We start from the raw sequence: 19578 nt of genomic DNA, 5'->3' as shown, positions 1-19578 counted from the left end.
AGATCTCAGCCTCCTGAGTAGCCAGGATTACAGGCATGACCCACCGGCAACCCATCTTACTTACTTAGGTAATTTTAATAAAATTAAATCCATTTATAGCTAAATTGCCTTCCAGTAAGTTTGGTATTAATAGTGTATTCGCTTACCCTGTGTCTTGTGATAACATATATAAAACAACTTTACAAAGGCACTGGAGAGTAGCTAGTGATAGGAGATGCTGGAGAGCAGTTGTTTGGTAGCAGCCTTATTTTTTAGTGTAGGACAACTAAAAACCAGCCATGTCCATGGCCTTTAGCACCAGAAGGCACAGTTAAGGACAGTCAGAGCCTTTGGCACCATGAAGGAAGAAACATAGGAGAGAGGGGAAGGAAGTGGGGAGAGACAGGGAGTGTCCTAAATTCTGTGTAGAAATTCTGTCCAAATCACTGAACTATACTTGAATGGGGGCAGCTAAGCCAAGGCTTTTAAAATGGAAGGAGATTTGAAGCTGCCCTCAAGAGAACAAAAGTTTGCCATCTGGGTTCAATTAACTGCCTGTTAAAACCAGAAAAAGTCAAGGTTCTTTGGGGGAGTAGAAGAATCCAGAGTTGCCACAGAGCCCAGGATTTACTAAGAAATTACTCAAAATATGAAAAAAGCCAAGAAAATGGTTCATTCTAAAGTGAAAAACTAATTAATAGAGATTAATCCCCAAATGACCCAGGTGTTAGGCTTAGCAGGCAGGAAATTTTATAGAAACTGGTATTACTGTACTCAGATACAGGAAGAACTACTGTAATGAAAAGAAACAAAAATCTTAGAAGAGTAGAAACTATAAGAAGGAAAATCTGTCAAGTAATTTTTCAGGATAGTAACAGAACAGAGCTGAGTCATTGAACTTGTAGATAATAACAGTGATCTAATCTGAAGAGTAGAGAGGAAGGAGTTGGAGACAAATGTAGAACAGTTTTCCAGGAAAGTGTAAATGAAGTTGTACAAAGAGAAGAGAATGCAATGAAAGCAGTGAACAAATACAGGCCACACTTGTCCTACATCTGATAAAGACATTGCTGGGGGGCGGGGGGCTGGGGAGAACAACATGATGATCCTTTTACCCATCCAGCCTGGTTTGTCTTGTGTCTTCCCCAGTGTCTGCTTCTGATTTCAGGACCTCTAGGGTTTCTTTCTGGCTCCCATATATCCACAGTGTCACAGTGTTATGGAACCTTGATTAAATTGCCGTCGAGACTAAATTGCACAACATGGTAGGATATGGTGTTTTTTTTTTGTTTTTTTTTTTAAGAGATTTGCCAGGGCTGGTTGCTTTCTGAGGTCTGGAGGGAACATTGGCTCTGTGTGTGTGTGTGTGTGTGTGTGTGTGTGTGTTGCCTTTTTTTTTCTTTCTTTCCTTTCCTGCCACCCTATTTCTTAGAAAGGGCAAAGAGGAAGCTGATACATTTGAGCTAGACTAGCTACATCAAACGCAGGGAATTCTTTTGATGCTAGAGTCAACTTTGGCAGAGAGCAACCTTTTTTCCTCCTAGGTGATGTTGCTGGTGGCCACATTGAGAGTCACTGGTAACTTGGTGATGATCATTGTTAAGATGCCTCAGTTGAAAGGAGGGTACCAGGTTTCTGTGGTTCTAACCCTAGTCTTTTCCTACATGCATACTATGTATTTCTCACCCAGCTTCTGTATACTTGTGAGGCCATTGTAGTGGTTAATTTGCAATATTGCCCTATTCTCACTGGTTCCTCTCATGTGCAGAAATACTGAAATACTTTCCGTACCTCTCCCTTGTACTTGTCTCTTGTGTGCCTGTGGTGAGTGGCAATAATGTGTTATAAATAAATAACTTAGAAATATACTTGCTGAATTTTGGGGGTGGGGAGGGGAGGGGAAGTACAATGCAGAATTAAAATAGGAAAGTTTTGATGTCAGAAAGTATAACTCCAGGGCTGGGGATATGGCCTAGTGGCAAGAGTGCTCGCCTCATATACAGAAAGTATAACTCCACAGTTTGCTATTTTTGAATAAGTTATCTAAAGCCAAAGTCTTTGACCCTGATGTCAAGTTTTTTTTGGTAGAAATAACATATACTTCCTAAAGTTCTTGAAGAACTTAAAAGAACCCGCATGTACATTTCCATGTAAATAAGTATTCCTTTGATTTCCTTTTGGTTTTATTAGCTAGTGTACTCTGGGTCATTTTCCTTTTGGTTTTATTAGCTACTCTGGGTCACTTTTACTTTAGTACATTTTTGTGTAATTCTGTAGTTTTAGGGAATTAATTTTAAAGAGGGAGGTAAAACTGGTAGGTTCTCACTTATCTGTATAGAAAAACTGGGCTCAGGGGCTGGGGATATGGCCTAGTGGCGAGAGAGCTTGCCTCGTATACATGAGGCCCTGGGTTCGATTCCCCAGCACCACATATACAGAAAACGGCCAGAAGTGGCGCTGTGGCTCAGGTGGCAGAGTGCTAGCCTTGAGCAGGAAGAAGCCAGGGACAGTGCTCAGGCCCTGAGTCCAAGGCCCAGGACTGGCAAAAACAAACAAACAAACAAAGAAAAACTGGGCTCAGAATTGTAATTGGCTTGCTCTCAATATTGCATAGTTAAGAAGGATATAGCTAGAACTTAACCTCAGGCAATGTACTGCTGGATTTAGGACTCTTAATAAATTTATAACAGAATCTTCCTAAAAGGAAAGTTAATTCAGCTCAGAATTTTCAGTTGCTTACCTTATCTTTTCTTCTGTAGATTAATAATAAAACCAAAAATGAAAGTATAGATAGTATATCTTTAATATACTATTTAAATGTTATTTATATATGCGATATATAAATATATCAGTTTATATGTATAACTATAGTATATTTAAAAATATATATTTATACATTATATAAATATTGTATTTATATAGTATATAAACATAAACATTTATATATAGTATATATTTTATTTTATTTTATTTATTTATTTTTTTTGGCCAGTCTTGGGCCTTGGACTCAGGGCCTGAGCACTGTCCCTGGCTTATTCCCGCTCAAGGCTAGCACTCTGCCACTTGAGCCACAGCGCCGCTTCTGGCCGTTTTCTGTATATGTGGTGCTGGGGAATCGAACCTAGGGCCTCGTGTATCCGAGGCAGGCACTCTTGCCACTAGGCTATATCCCCAGCCCCTATAGTATATATTTTAATAATAAACCAAAGAAGTATATTACCGTATATTTTTTCTTACATGTATTTATAGTGATCTTTATTGATCTTTAGGCATTTATTACTTTTAACCTTTCTGTGTATCTGTGTTTGTGGGTCTGTAAGCCATTCTTTATTAGACCAGAAATGGTGCTGTGGCTCACATCTGTAATCCCAGATAATCTGGAGAGAAGGTGTCAGGAGGTTGTGGTTCCTGGCCAATCTAGGCACAAGATAGTGAGACTCTCATCTCATTAAACAAACCAGGTGAGTGGTCCCAGCTTGTGATGCCAGTTATTGTGGGACACATCAGTAGGAGGATCATGGTCTGAGGCTGGCCCAGTCAAAAAGAAATGAGACTGGGGAGGGAGGGGTTAACTCCAGGCCTCAAGTTCAAATCCCTGATATCCCTGGGGAGTTGAAGAAGACAGATATTGGGATTTTATTAATTTTGAATTTTTTGATGGATCAGCTCTTCCTGGGTTTTTTGGAGGAACCTTTAGTTCTTTGATCTTTCAAATCCATCTGAATTCTTCTCTGCTTCTAACCATGGCTAATGTAGCACAGAACCAACTGTTTGCTGTGGCTGAATGCCTTCTGTGGGGCCTGTTTAATTTATGTGGAAACTCAGAAATCGAAGGTTGCAGCTTGCTCTGAAAAGCTTATTTGGACTGTTGACTGTTCTATCTACAGTCTCTTAAGTATGCACTCAAACATCTGTTGGCTCCAGTTGTAGTTTCTGTACCTGTATTTGCATACATTGCATCATTTCTTTATCCTTTTTTAAATCAAACCACTTCCTGATGACCTGAGTTCTTTGAACATACATACACACATGTATGTACATATGTATGTACCAGTGTTGCCTACCTCTCACTTCTGTCTTTACTCCAGATAACAGAACTTGGAAAGCAATATTTTACTTTTAGGACACTGGGTAAAGTCTTTGCATTTTTCCCCTAAATTAATTTTTTTTTGCGGGGGCAATTCTGGGGCTTGGACTCAGGGCCTTAGCACTGTCCCTGGCTTCTTTTTGCTCAAGGCTAGCACTCTGCCACTTGAGCCACAGCACCCCTTCTGCCTTTTTCTATATATGTGGTACTGAGGAATCGAACCCAGGGCTTCATGTATATGAGGCAAGCACTCTATCATTAGACCATATTCCCAGCCCCTAAATTAGTTTACTTTTTGATTGGAAGACTTTGAGGAAAAGTTGTTGGTTGTGCTCATCATTACTACATGATTAGCTTTTGGGACTAATAATTAAGCACTGTTGTAACATTGATTTTTAAAAAAAATTTTATTATTGATTTTTTTTAAATTTATGTATTACAATTTTTTTAAAGTGTGGTGTTTTTAAGGGAAATGTTATTGTGTCATGGCCTGGGTGTTTCTGAAACTATTTTTGTGTATTTTCCACATATATTAAATATTTGAGTCTCAAGTGCAAGTTAATATGGCCTGTACCACATTTACCAGAAAGAACAATTTAACTTTTATTTTACGTTTTATGTAAGTGCCATTTATGTACATACATACCTAGGAATGCTAAAATACTTTAAACTACCAGGTCTGTATTTCTTATGTCAACTTCCTTTTTAAATTAACATACATTACTAGTACAATGGTGATTACATTGTGACATTTTCACACATTTAAACAATGTATCAGGGTAACCTTATTCCCTCTGTCACTCTACAAAATTTAGTTCAGTCTGGAAATTAGTTTTCCATTCATCTGTTTTATGTTGTTAACATCTGTAACCTTTTAAAAGTCCAGAAATTCAGAGTGATCACTGAAGTTTCTCTTTAATCTCTTATTTCCAAATCTAGAGCACATATAGTATCCAAGCTTAACCTGCTAATAACTTTAATATTTTGATGAAATCTCTCTCTCTCTCCTTCCTCTCTCTCTCTCTCTCTCTCTCTCTCTCTCTCTCTCTCTCTCTCTCTCTCTCTCTCTCTCTCTCTCTCTCTCTCTCTCCTCTCTCTCTCTCTCTTTTAGCCAGTCCTGGGCCTTGAACTCAGGGCCTGAGCACTCTCCCTGGCTTCTTTTTGCTCAAGGCTAGCACTCTGCCAACTTAAGCCACAGTGCCACTTCTGACCTTTTCTATATATGTGGTTCTGAGGAATCGAACCTAGGGTTTCATGTATATGAGGCAAGCACTCTTTCGGCTAGGCCATATTCCCAGCCCTGCTTTGCTTTTTAAACCTAGTAAATGACTTTGAATTCAGAGATCTAACCTTACTAGTTCTCTATCTTAGCAGTGTTCAAACACTTAAGCTTGTTTTGTGAAGCATATATGAGTTAAAAATGAATGATCACTACTAGTATACAAATAGAATTAGCCACTTACAAATTGCCATTTTAAAATCATATAGCTACTTCTACTTCTTTCACTGTTTGCCACTTGTGGATCTCTCTGGCAAGGATTTTATCACCTGATGTATCCATGGTGTATGTGCATTTCCGAGGGGATCTAAGAATATAGGAATTCCAAGTGTAGCTACTGCAGGCTCTGGGGTTTGTTCAGGTACACTCATCCAGCTCAATAATGTCTGCCTTGGTAAAGAGCCCATTTGCCTATATTTCCTCTTCCAGGTGGCTTATAATGTGTTTAGCCTTCTTGCGTTTTGGTTGATAGAGGTTGGAAAGGACTAAGGATGTATAAAAGGCTTAAATTTGGCAGTCTGTGTACCGGATATCTTATTTTAACTCTTGCCGAAGTTAATTTACATAAAGTCCAGCTGGGTATGAAATTCTCTAGTTTTAAAGTTTATTCTTATTACCATAGGGATAAGTGTCAGCACTTATGAATTTATGGCCTTGCTTTCCCTTGCCTGGACCTCCATCCAGGCCACTTAGAGTTCCGTTTCCTTTGGATAACAGGACACAGCTGGCAGCAAAATTCTCACCTGTGGAATGGCCAGTGGGAGTTTTCTTCTCTATTTAGATTGTTGCAAGCAGCAGAAACCATATTTTCAGGAAACCACAGACCTTTGTGGACATCAAAAGAGAATTGAAATAACGTGCATGTGCGCCTCCCAGAAGCACTGGCCACCATGTGGAGTCTGAGTTCAGTGTCAGGTAGCATGGCAGTTTGCCTTCCTCTCACCTCGAGGTTTTTCAGAAAGAACATGCTCAGCCCTCCAGGCTGCCCCTGTCCCCCAACAAGAAATTGTCTCAGGCTGAACTTGTCAACACTGGGCAAGACTGTACTGTCTTAATAAGTTACTAGAGTGGTCTTCTGGGAGTAATGGGGCTTCCTTCTGAGAGTAGACAGGACTTAGATATTTCCATTTAGATAGGGTGGGTTTTTTTGTGGTTTTGGGGGTACTTGTTGGCCATCATCCATTGCACAGAAATTCTGATTAACTTTTATTTGGTGTTCATGTTGGAAAAATCAGTCTTTCTTTAGTATTTACTTGAAGGTTCAATTGGCATTTAGTGTGGTATTCATGGTAGTGGTATGGAGGGGTGCTGCAAAAGACATTGGCAGTGTGCTAGAGTTGAGTTAGCAAGTTAGAGAAAAGTCAGACACAGAAGTTGAGAAAAAAGTAGTATTTCACTTATTGCTGCTTGTGAGAGTTAGATTATTAGCAACAATTCTTAAGTAGCAATCTGCAATCTGGAGGCATGAACAAAGGCATGAGGGCAGAGCATTGATGCAGCAGGTGGAGGGTGCAGGACCAGATGGAAGGGGTGGGGTGGGGAAAGAGGTGTGCTAAGTAAGACTGCATATATACTGGGGTCTTGAACACGACTGACAGGCACCAGAGAGGTAGTGAGGGGGAGTGAGAGTGGCTTCTGAGGGTTCACCCAATGATAAATAGCATGTTCAACAGAGTACCAGATCTGTTGGAATCTACATTTTCCTCAGTAACAATCAATCTTTCTTTAGGATTGGGGATCAGCATAAATAATTACGATGCAGGAGTTGATTGTGATGTCAGGTTAGTGCTAACCTGGTTAGTTGTCATGTAATTCAAGAACTTACTTTATTTTCTTACTGCCTAAATAATACTTAACTATTTATCTTTTATCCTTACTTATCCCCATTTTGCAGATGGGGAAAATAAAACTTAGTGGAGTCCTCCATCGACCTATGGCGCTAACACCATATCCATAGACACACAGGTCCAGAGCAGTGATTAAACTGTTTACACAATTGATTAGCCACATTGGAGGTTGGAAGTGCAAAAAACAAAAACAAACCTAAAGTGGGCAAATGTGCCCCTAAACTGCTTTTATTTTTTCTCTCCCTTTCTTGAGTCATGGAAAATTACTGCATTACTTCTGTACCCTAGAAATCCCTCAAGGAATAGCGTTAGTTACTTCAAAAGAACTGTTTTTAAAAAGATTGTGCTTACTTCACTATAGGCAGAGAGTACTACAGAAAGAAAACAGCATTCACAGGCATATGTGTTGGCCTGGAGAGATTGTCTTACAGTGATGAGGCCCCGACACTCAAGTCTGCAAGTGCAGACAGGAAAACTGGCCGTAGTTTCTCCCTGGGAAGAAGGAGGATTGACCTGGCCTGCTGACCTGGGCTGCTCAGGCTACCCTGTACTCCTTTGGACTATGTTTTGTGACTGATGGTGTTTGACTAGGAGTTATGATAAGGGGACTGCAGTGCTTTTGCAGATTGATTGGAAAGCCAACTGTGACATGCTGCATCTCAGAGAAACCGTAGTGTGACTCTGACCTAATGGATTTGATTCTGACTTGCAGCCGATCCCTGGCTCTTTCTGGGTTTGATATTAGTCTATGTAGCCCATGTATGCCTATGTAGCATCTTTTAGTGCTACTTTTTGTGACTCTTGGAGATTATAATCGTGAATAATAGAAATGGGAGCTGAGCATAAAGAAAACAAAAGGCAGAAAATTTATTGATGTCGTTGGCATTCCTTTTCTTGGTTTCTGAGGCCTCTTGGAGCTATGTGAGTCATATAAGTGTTCTTTCCTACTGTCCTTTTCTTGCACTTTTCATTCATCTGTATTGTTCTTATCTTCTTGTGCTGTTCTTTCTGCTCTGTGATCCTCCTGTTTCCGCTTGGTGAAACTTGCCTCCTGCTTTATCTCTGTCTGGGGCCCCACCTTCCAGAGAGTTGGTTTTCCCTTCCTGATCTTGGTAACAAGAGCTGGAGGATTAGAGCCACCATTTTTGCTTCTTTTAAACTAAGCTGTGGCTCAGTTGGGATAGTGCTTTCCAGGCCCCAGATTTGATCTCTAGTATCACCAACACAAACCAATAAATAAAACAAACAACAGACAAAAGAAATAGATTTATGTTATAGGTATTAAGAGAGAGCATCTGTTTATATAATTGAGACAGTTACATTAAAATTGGTTGAGTCTTGTTTTGACAGTTTGTGTCATTTTTCTTTCAGCATTATGAAATAGAGTAGAAGATGTGGGAAAACAAAAGTACTCCGTGACTGTCTCTGCTTATTATTTTACACCTTTCACAAATTTGTGACTCCTTGCATATGTAGCTGCTTTTAGTTCTGAGTAAGGGATTTGGTGAATATTCTAACATCACATCACTTAAGTCTTGGAAGTTTGCTATTACCATTTCTTAGTCTTTCTAATGCTAGGTGAGCTTACTATTCTCATTTCTCATGCATTGGTTGTTATGTGAAAGTGGCCTGATTTCAATCTGTGAATTTGCTTTATATCACTCTTTGGTTACTGGCCAAGGGAGAAATATAAGAATTTTCTCTTAATATTTTTTTTTTTTTTGCCAGTCCTGGGCCTTGGACTCAGGGTCTGAGTACTGTCCCTGGCTTCTTTTTGCTCAAGGCTAGCACTCTACCACTTGAGCCACAGCGCCACTTCTGGCTGTTTTCTGTATATGTGTTGCTTGGGAATCGAACCCAGGGCTTCATGTATACGAGGCAAGCACTCTTTCCACTAGGCCATATTCCCAGCCTCTCTTAATATTTTTTGGTTAAGTTATTTGGTAGCTATAGCACATTTCATTTTGGGGAAGTTTCATTAAAAAAATCTGTTGTCAAAACAAAAACTTCATGATGGAGGAAATTACATGTGTTGATATCAGTCTGGGCTTGGATCCCTCTTTTGAGGAGACTTTGGCCTCTCCCACCTTTTGTTTTAGTTTTAAATCATATAATCTTTGACATACTTAATTTTTTTTTGGCCAGTTCTGGGGCTTGGACTCAGAGCCTGAGCACTGCCCCTGACTTCTTTTTGTTTAAGTCTAGCACTCTGCCACTTGAGGCACAGCGCCACTTCTGGCCGTTTTCTGTATATGTGGTGCTGGGGAATTGAATCCAGGGCTTCTATGAGGCAAGCACTCTTGCCACTAGGCCATATTCCCAGCCTGAAACACTTAACATTTTTACCATTAAAATGGAGAGAATGTAAAGCTCTGTGAAGGTTGATTCTGTCTTTCTGCTTATGTGCCAATGTTGAAACCTAAAAGTCATCTGAACTTACAACAAGTCTCCCATTTTTGGAACCTTCTGACCATTGTTTTGATTGCTTTTGACAATTATTCTTTCTGGCAGCCTGTGTTGCCTGCATAACAATGACCTGTCTCCTTGGCCAGTGTGGGAGAACTGACACTTTGTCATCCCTCTTTAATGTCTGCACTGGAACAACTTGTACAGGTCCTGGCTTTAAAATATGTCTAGATGAGTTCATGATTCTCCACAGTTTAGATGACATCGGCCCTTCCTTAGATCCATGTGAGTTTCACCAGCATTCCTACTTAATTGCAGCCACAGACTCAGATAACTTGTTGCTGTGGTCTTTATACAGACATCCTAAGTTTTTCTTGGCAAATTATGAACATAAGAGGGCTTCTAAGTCAATATTTTCACAGTATAGATCCTTATGGATCAGCAGAATATTCTGTTTCTTTATCAATGTTAATGAATTCCTTAGAGGGCAGAAACTTTTCATAAACTACACAAAGCACATTGGTTCTTCTATGCAAGTGTCCCAGGACAATCTGAACAGGACCTGGAAAGCTAACTAAAAATTACCCAGTGATTTAAAAACTAAATGGTGGGGCTGGGGATATGGCCTAGTGGCAAGAGTGCTTGCCTCGTATACATGAGGCCCTGGGTTCGATTCCCCAGCACCACATATATAGAAAATGGCCAGAAGTGGCGCTGTGGCTCAAGTGGCAGAGTGCTATCCTTGAGCAAGAAGAAGCCAGGGAGAGTGCTCAGGCCCTGAGTCCAAGCCCCAGGACTGGCCAAAAAAAACCTAAATGGCTTTCTTTTTCATCCAGGTTTATGACTTGAATCTAATGGACTTGAAATATTCTTAATTTTTGCATTAAAGGGAAGTTGCTTATTTTCTCATTTCTCTAGCGTGGGTTTTGACAACTTTAGCATCTAAAGGTAAAGTGTCATTAAATGAAGGTGGGCAGGGAGAATAGAGTGCTAGAACCAGAAAATTTGATCCCTGTGGAGGTCGACCTGAGAACAAAAGAATGGGTGCTGAGGTGCTTCTGTTGGTTCCCTACTGCCTTTATCCCAGCAGAACACAGTTTAGCCAGTGGCCTGTAAGTGCTTAGAAGATGATTGGATTTGTGAGCCTCCCTACTTGTATCAGTTGCCTTTTGGATGAACCTTGGTTTCGGAAATATATTGCTTGATCTGTGGCAGATCTGTGAGGATTTTATACTGAAAAGAGTCTGTTGAAATCATACATGGTCACTAGGACATCATTGTCTGGTTTTGATAATCCTTAATTTGTACTGTTTGGATTTCAGCTCATTTTTGGTAAGGCTACAATCTGGTAGAATACAATATGTGGAATTTTGCTTATTTTTTTTCCTGTGTGAATGACATTTCTGTGCTTTTTACATTTATGGTTAGTTTTTACATTAATTATGAATAAGAAACTTCTTCAGATGGAATTATAATGAAGTTATTTGGGTCTCCTCTGACTCTAGTGAGCATGAGATTGGTTTATGTCCACATTCAGAGTGTTTGTCGGAAGATTTGTCATTCTGAAGTCCTAGTGAATCACCAAGTTCAGCTTTTGAGAACATGCTATTCTTACTATTCAGACATGTATTATACAACCCTGGAAGGCTTCTCTAAAGCTCTTTTGTGAGAATTTATTTAGTGACAGAAATAACCAGGGAATTCAGCCATTAGTTTTGAGGAGGATACTAACTTCTGGCTGTTCCAGGCAAGCTGTAGCCTCCCTTCTTCTGTTGCCTCCCAAGCTCCCTAGTGATGGTGGGGAGAGTCTCCTTCCTGGGTATGCAGCATTTTGCGAGTTTTTTGGGTTATATAAAAGCACAGTGGATTCTATGGGCTCTGCTTTGGTATTTGTTTTAAATGTCCTCTTGGTTGTTGAAATTTTCTGTGACAGCAAATATCTCTCCCTTCTTGAAAGATTTCAGTCTGGAATATAATTCTGTAGTCTTTGAGCTTCCTCCTTCCCATACTCTTAAGGGAAGCGAGATACACAGTAATTGTAGATGTTGGATTACACTCACAGAGCTGAATTTTAGTGTTTTTTTTTTTAAATATATATATTTCTGGTAACATCTTTTATAAGTTTATTCTTATTTACATCTTATATTTCTCTTTCAGTGTCCTCGGTCATGAAACTTACTCCACAACAAGCTCCATTATATGTGAGTAAATACAGTATTAAAAAATATTTTAAGGTCAAATACTCATTGTTGTCAGTTTAGCACATTCATCAAAAATTATGTTAGTACTTGATAATCATGTTTTCTTTGAATACTATATAATTTTTTAGTTTTCTGCCTTTATGTATTACTTATTTGTCATAATCAATGGCCACTCTCATGTGATACTGAAATATCAAAAAAAGTTTCGCACATGTATACTGGCATACACAATTGAGTTTTAACTAACTAAACAACTGGATACATGCATAGACTGGGTGGGGAACAAACAATACCTCTAAAGCTTTTGAAGGAGTCTAGCCACGGTGATAGGATGCATAGGTGAAACAAGTTGTCTTGCAAATGGCATTCTGACTTCCTGTTTTTACCTACAGTACATTTCTATAAGAATAGAATGGCCATCTTCCTTCTGCCATTGTGAGTTACTCTGTGTGGCAGCTAGGTGGCGTGCTGTCATTGCAGAAGTGCTGTTTACCTTGGAATTCTGGATGAAAGAATTCTCTCTAAAGGGAGGAAATTACTAGTTATGTCTATGTTTACATTACACAGCGAAAGAGACTTCTTATAATTAATTACATTGGGTAACTTGAGATGGGATATTATGCTGAATTACTTGATTGACTCATTGTAATCATAGGGGTTTTTGTAAATGAGTGAATGTGTTAGGATGGTCAGAGATTTGAAGATGCCTCGCTGCTGGCTTTGAAAGTGGAGGAAGCATCCATGAGCCAAGGATTGTAGCCTCTAGGAAATGAGAAAAGCAAAGGGACCCTTTCCACATAGCAATATGGATGCAATAGTCAGTTAAGTCATTTACTTCACGCATTGTTGTTCAGGTCAAACTAAGAAATTTGCTTTTTTGGGGGGTGGGGGGTGGGCATGCTGCCTTTTTTGTGATAGAGTGGCATTCTAGAGATGTACTCTGTGAAACACCTACCGGGAGAATGTGCTAGAAGCAGTCCGAGCAACTCCAGAGTCATGAATGATTTTCTTTAGTCTTTATGGGACTTAGGATCTGAACTACTTGTCTACAGGAAACCATATGACTGTTAATATTTTTAATAAACAGAATATACATACCCTTTGGATCTAGAGCTTTTCTCATTGTAAAGAGAACAACTATAGCCCTTTTCAGAAAGGGTAAAGAATGAAGCATACTGTCAGATAGTAAAAGAAAAACCAAACACATGAAGGAAAGGTTAACATTTAGAAAACAAATAGAATAAGCCCATTATCACTCCTACAGAATAAGCTACTGGACCTAGCAACCAGACACCAGGGATAGTAAATAAATACTCCCCCAGAATAACAGCTGAAAAGGAAGCAAAAGTTTTAGATCTCCAAAGGAGGAAAGAGTCTTTTGTGTCTCTTTCTCAGAATCAAAGTACAAGGGAACCATAGATGTCAATAAATAGGATGAGTAGCTTGAGTGTCATGCTTTGTATTTCAGAGAGAGAGTCCTGTAAGCTTCACCAAAGTGAAGGCCCCAGGTTCAGCTCTGCATGTGCCAGTGGGCTGGTGAGAGAGGAGAAATTTGTTGAGTCACAGGAATCATTGTATTTTAGGATAGTTGAAACCCAGTCTTCTGGAAGAGTGAAGAAACTGAATAGTAATGAGATTGAGGGAGCCAGGCATGGTGGCTCCCACCTATAATCCTAGCTACTTAAAAAGCTGAGATCTGAAGGATGTGGTTCAAGACCAGCTAGGACAGAAATGGGAGGCCCCATTCATCTCAATCCTGGAAACCTGGGAGCCTGAGGTTGGGAGAATTGTAGTTACAGCCAACCCTAGACAGAGAAGTCCCTAAGACTCCACCTCAACATAGGAAGCCTGGTGTGGTAGTATATGCCTGTCGTTTCAGCCGTGACAGGAAGCCAAACATAGGCAGATCACTATCCAAGGGCACACCGAGGCAGAAATTGAGATGCTGCCTGAAAAATAACCAGTACAAAAAGGGCTGGCAGGATGTGGCTCAGTTGTAGAATATATGTCTGGCAAATGTGAAGCCCTGGGTTCAAACCCCAGAACTACATACATGCACACGTGCACGCATGCGCGCGCACACAGACACACACTCACACACAAAAGAATCAAGCTAGGTGAGATTAAGTGCATGCCTGTTATGATGCCAGCCCAAGTAAGGTTATAGTGAGACCCCATCTCAAAAACAAAATGGCTTAGGTATTAGAGAAGGAGGGGCAGGGATTTGCCTGTAGTTTCATAGGGGATTATGATAGATCTGGTCGGGTAGCAGAATTTGCTCCCCCCACCCCAACTAAACAGAACAAAAAATTCACACATAAAAACAACCTACCCCATATGCAGGAGGCAGGCCATTAGTTGGTTTGAATTTAAGACTTGAGTACGCACAGAGAAATTACAATATTCATGTTGGAATAACTGAGTTAACTAAGAAGAGAAAATATAACAACCAGAAGAAGATGGATGAGGTATTTGATAAAACTTAATAGGACAAAGATCATTTTTTGGTGGCAGGAACACCTTTATGATGTGTACAAATAGAATAGTTTCTTATTTGAAGTCACTCTTAGTTGGAAGTGGTCAAAATAAAGTATGTTCGGTGACTTTTCACAGGGTTACAGAAGTGAAAGTATGTAGCTATATTCTTTATGCCTAGAGGGGCCTCAAAAAGGTAGTGACTTATTAGCCCCAAACCAGTCAGAGTCAGGTCAGGATCCTGGAACACGGAAGCATTTCTCCTGTAAAATAGAACAGTAGCTCCTCTGGTTCTTCCATGCTTTTTCTGTATCACAGTACTGCCTCTACTGCCTTCTGAAGTGTTTTAGTTGGCTTTGGACACTGTGTTTGATGTTCTGTGTTGCTATAACTCTAGAGGCAATTGTAGAGGTGATTGCTATGCCTAACCTTGACCAAAGTGGTTTATATTGAATGCTGAAATTCACCTACCAAAGGGACCAAAAGGACACATTTAAAAGGGGGGAAACTTAAGGTTCATGTCTTAGATTTTTCAGTGGCTAATTTACCTTTTTAGGTCTCTGAGGTGTGTGTGTGTGTGTGTGTGTGTGTGTGTGTGTGTGTGTGAGAGAGAGAGAGACACACACACACACACATTTCTGGGACTCAAGAGAGGCAAAAGACATTTTTTTTTCTTCCTACAAAGTAAATACTGAAAAAGAAAGTAATTCAGAAGTATTTAATTTGATGAGGTACTCAGAGATAGAAATTCTGTTCTAAGGCATGCTCCATGATAATATATGGGATAATAATCACTACCTGCCATGTGTTTGGGATAAAACCCACAGTTATTAGATTTTCAAGAGGAAGAGCCATTCCAATTAGAAAACATACTTCCAGAACCCCAACAGATCTGGTTTATTATGTTGTTCTTCCTTTCTTTTTCCCCTCAGTACCAATTTTTTTTTTTTCCATGTCACATCTTCTGAGAGGAGGCAGAAACAACCATTCTGACAGCACAGTAGCATCATAAGAAAAACTGGCAAGCACTGGATGCCTTTCCCTGTTTACAGTGTACAAAACAAGACTGTCACTGATGGTTTTATGGCTTTCTATTAGAATAGGCACCATTCCTCCAGATGTTTGTCCTCTGTCTTCCTAAGGAATGGAAAAGCAGAATAGGATCAGCCATGAAAAACTGTTACTGCCTTTCCTGCTGCTCCAAAAGGCACTTTGTTCCCAAGACACACACAGAGAAAACTGCCTTTCTTTCAGGATTCATTTCCTACCACTGTCCTTTTGGAGCTCTTTCTAAGCCCTCAGTCCTGTGGAATCCAGCATACTCCCCCCCCCCCCCCCACAGTTTGCACAGTCCTTATTGTAACACCTTCGACACTTGATGTGTACTTTTGTGCATGTATCTTTTCCCATTTACTCTGTTGAGTTTGTCTTGAGGGCAGTGACTTTGAATAATTGTTTTCCTTGGTCTCATTTTTACCTAGGCATCAGGTAAAAACAAAAACAAAACACATAGAAGGACTTTGTGATCCAGGGTCCCCTAAAATGACCCAGTGTCACTGGGATGTCACTGACCACTGAGATGGGGGCTTTTGAGAGGTTCTCTTCTAGTGAAAGCCAGGGACTAACATTACATGAGAAACGAAATTTAAAAAGCCAAAATAGCCTAAGTGTTCTATGTTCTGTATCTATTTGGAGCTCTGCATATGCTTCTAAGTAGTTCCCTTTTATTGATCTGACAGAGTTGTGAATTAAGATTATTTTCTTATTTTTAGGGGGAGGAAGTTGTTATCAGGAAGGTATGTATTATAAAGTTTTAGTATATTTATGACACTAGGCTTTCATTGCCTTCTCTAGAACTTGCTATGCTATATGAGATGAGACTGTTAGCTAGATTCATCAAGTCAGCCCACTGAACCCACATTTCAGAAATCCATAAGTGGTTCCATTTTCTGGAAGGCACACAGATTACTGATTGGTTAATAGGCTGATGTTTTACATCTTCAGTAATTTTTCTTATTCCCACACATTGCTCTGGAGTTTTTTGGTGGTTTCCTTTAGTATACTTTCATGTGGGGGCAGAGTACTTACCCTTCCTTAAGTAGAAAGAACACCACTTAGGCTCTCAGTTTTGTTGTTATTTACTTAAAAAAAACAAACCAATAAAAAGCTGTTGGCCCCTGTGCATCCTTGGTGCCCTTCACAAAGCTCTGTTTGGATTAACTGCTGACCCCATGTGGTATACACAGCATCTGGCCGCCAGGGTGGAATTCTCAGCTGTCTCTTTGTTTTGTCCACAGAAGGAAATGTGAGTTTTATCTTCCTGCTCAGGCAGTGGTACATTCCTTTTTTGGTTCTTGAGACCCACCAATCTGGTTGTGGGCTTGTTTCCAACCATTTCCTGTCATCTTCTTGAGTTTGTTAAAGGCCAGGAATGATCTTTACCCACTTTTATTGAACGCTTTTATTGAACACTTTTATGTCACCTGTGGCATTCCTACATCGTCTAGCCATTCAGTCTTGCATGATTAAGAGATCTCAGAGAGCATAATTTTAAGAAGCCATGGCTATAATTATTTCTTTAGAGTCAGTGTCTTTTCTTATATGAATTCCTGTTTTTCAGGCCTTAGGACCTTTGTTCGGTTTCTGCCACATGCATGGGTGTGATTGCCTGTTGTCCATACCTTACTAAGTCTTAGAAATAAAAGTAGTTCTTTTCCTTGACTACATAGCAAAGAGGAACATTCTAGGAAATGCTTTGCTGAGATTTTAACCTCAGTTTTTCTAGAGTATGGGATTGTAATGTGTAATAGAAGGTGGCACAAATATATGTTAAAATGGTAATCACAAATGTCTTCATTTGTATTCAGATGTATTCAACACTTGTTACCACCAAAGATGTTCTGTGTCCTACTTTCCTTCTCTCCTAAAATCATCCTAATTACTTTATGAGATAACTCTTCTGTCTTTTAAAGATGAGGGGACAGTATAAAAAAGAACTTTGGGTTACTTGCTAAGTTCATGCAGTTAGTACAGGACGGAGAACTCAAGCCAGGCTTTTTGTCTGAAGCCCAAGTTCCAAATGACATCAGGATATATATTGCTACCCTGTGCCTATTCTCAACCCTCCGTGGTATAAGGGAGTGGGCTGTGGCCCAGGATTTGTAAAGTAAGGACATTGGTGGTATGATAAAAGTCAGACCAAGACCCTGAGAAGTTGTTAGGAATGAGAACCATTTAGGGACAGACACTAGAACTTGGTGATACTGGTTCCATGCAGTATAATGCTGTGGAGCCACTGGCCTTAGAACCTTGGAGAGGCACTTAGCATGCTCTGGAATCACTGAAGGCATATTAAAACACGGATTGCAAGGCTGCATCCTCAGCGTCTCTGATTTAGGAGGCGTGAAACAGAGCGGAGAGTCCACCTTTCTAGTAAGTTCTGGGTGCTACTTCTAGTTCTTGGATAACACTTGGGGAACCCTTGCAAAGTACAAGGGTTTAGGATCTGAGTAGGTAAGGTGTTTAAATATATTTCTACTACTAGTTATGGGAATCTTAGGTTCCTCATTTGAAGAGTTAATTAGCAGGGCTTTACCTATTATTACAGAAGGGACAGGGTCTCTTTTAAGTGTTGACCTAATTTTTGTAGTTCTAGAGAGATGTGAAAGACATGAGGGAGGGGCTGGGTTTTTTTTTCCTTTTATAAAAAAAAAATCACTAATAAACCCAGCTCCTTCCAACTGGCTGCAGTTTGTTTAAAAAGAGTGGGCTAAGAAACTGAGTTGGGTATCCAAACACAAAGAGAACCTCAAAAACATACTTCATTTTAAGGAATATTCCTCATTAAATGATTTCTATATATTAAATAATTTCCAAACTTTAGTAACTGACCATCTGAAGTGCCAAGTATTCCCTCTTTTGCCGGGGGCGCGGGGGAGGGGGGGCGCGGAGGGGAGAAGTTACTCTGCTTTTTAGAGAATGCAACGTATTTATTGAGCGCCATCTGCTGGTGCTTCTCTGTGGACCAAATAAAAATCTTAAGGAATTTGCTTCTCTCAGTGTTGCAAAGTCCTGAAGCCATAGGTAGGTCAGGCCCTTCAGAGAGACGTTGAGTGTGTACAAAGATGAACTAGTGCAGACTCTCTCCCGGTTGCACTGTAATGGCATGTTTAAGGGCATATTTACCTACCTCAGATGGTCTGCTTTGATTCTTGAACAGCTCCAGGCATAGACTTTTCTCCATACAAGTTTCCTGGTTGTACCTTGTAAGAGGGAGAGTTTGAGTGTTCACCTTTCTACCCACAGAAGCTGGTACATTTATTACATGGTATTCTGTTTACATGCATGCTTGTCATCGTCCCCAGAGGGCATAGGTCAGGTAGTATTTACCCTGGTATTTCTAGTACTTGGTCGATCGCAGAGATACAGCATATTGAACTCAGGCCACTCACTGCGTGCTTGTTTAGCATGAATGGATGAATGATTTAAGATTGTAGTAATGAGAACAGAAGGGAAGGTAACATACACATTAATTTGGGGCCATTAAACTTGCTTACTGGATGGGTCTAGAAGAATTCATGCCAACAGTAAAATGTTGAATAATAAAGTAAAATAAATTAAAGAAATGTTTAAAGAAAAAATACTTTTATGACCTTTTATACATCCACATTGATTATTTTATATGGTGTTCATATTTTGAAATGTAAGCCCAGTACTAATGGAAGGCAGTCATATTTGTTAGCAGAAAGTCATGTAAGAAGTTCGTAGCTTTAAATTAGCTCAGAACAGTTTTCTTCCTAATTAGTATAGCTTAACAGTTACATCTTACTGAGATTATATCACCCCTAAAAGGCTTTCATTGTTATTAAATGTATTATTAAACTTGTTAATAAATAATTATTACAGTAAAAATTTGAAATGTGTTAGTGGATAAGAATATCACAAATATGAGAAGTGCTATTTTAGTCTAGCAAATATCTTTAAGCACACTTAATGGACTCTGACAAAATGATCAGGTTCAAGGATCCGTTTCTCATTCATAAAGAAATACAGCAAATGTCTTTGTAAGGACAGTGTTGTTTCCTGAGTTCAGATTACTGGAGAAGTGGCAACACAGATGAGTTCTCTTCTCAGAGTTGAGTCACATTGCATTTATAATTGAGAATTGCCTTAGTAGTATGACAAACTTGTTAACTCTGCAGCCAGACTGATTTATCTGTCTTAGGGGCTGGCCCTTTCCTTGAATAGCAGAGTAATTTATCTGGACATTCCTTAAGGACAGATGGAGTAAAACAACCACCTAAA

The 19578-nt window shown here is 39.7% G+C and overlaps 1 protein-coding gene across 4 annotated transcripts in view; it reads left to right on the top strand.

The window, feature by feature from the left end:
• Positions 1-19578, top strand: part of Akap13 (A-kinase anchoring protein 13) — a 181892-nt gene that overhangs the window by 31880 nt on the left and 130434 nt on the right. For all 4 annotated transcript variants that reach the window (XM_048368854.1, XM_048368855.1, XM_048368856.1 and 1 more), the window contains exon 2: positions 11756-11799. In XM_048368854.1, the coding sequence (XP_048224811.1) occupies positions 11767-11799 (33 nt within the window). In that variant the 5' untranslated portion in view covers positions 11756-11766. The remainder of the gene's footprint in view (positions 1-11755; positions 11800-19578) is intronic.

The sequence above is a fragment of the Perognathus longimembris genome, chromosome 20 (genome assembly GCF_023159225.1).
Source record: "Perognathus longimembris pacificus isolate PPM17 chromosome 20, ASM2315922v1, whole genome shotgun sequence".
Classification (NCBI taxonomy): Eukaryota; Metazoa; Chordata; class Mammalia; order Rodentia; family Heteromyidae; genus Perognathus; species Perognathus longimembris.
The sequence above is the reverse complement of the archived record's forward strand: the minus strand, read 5'-3'. Positions and strand labels throughout refer to the sequence as shown.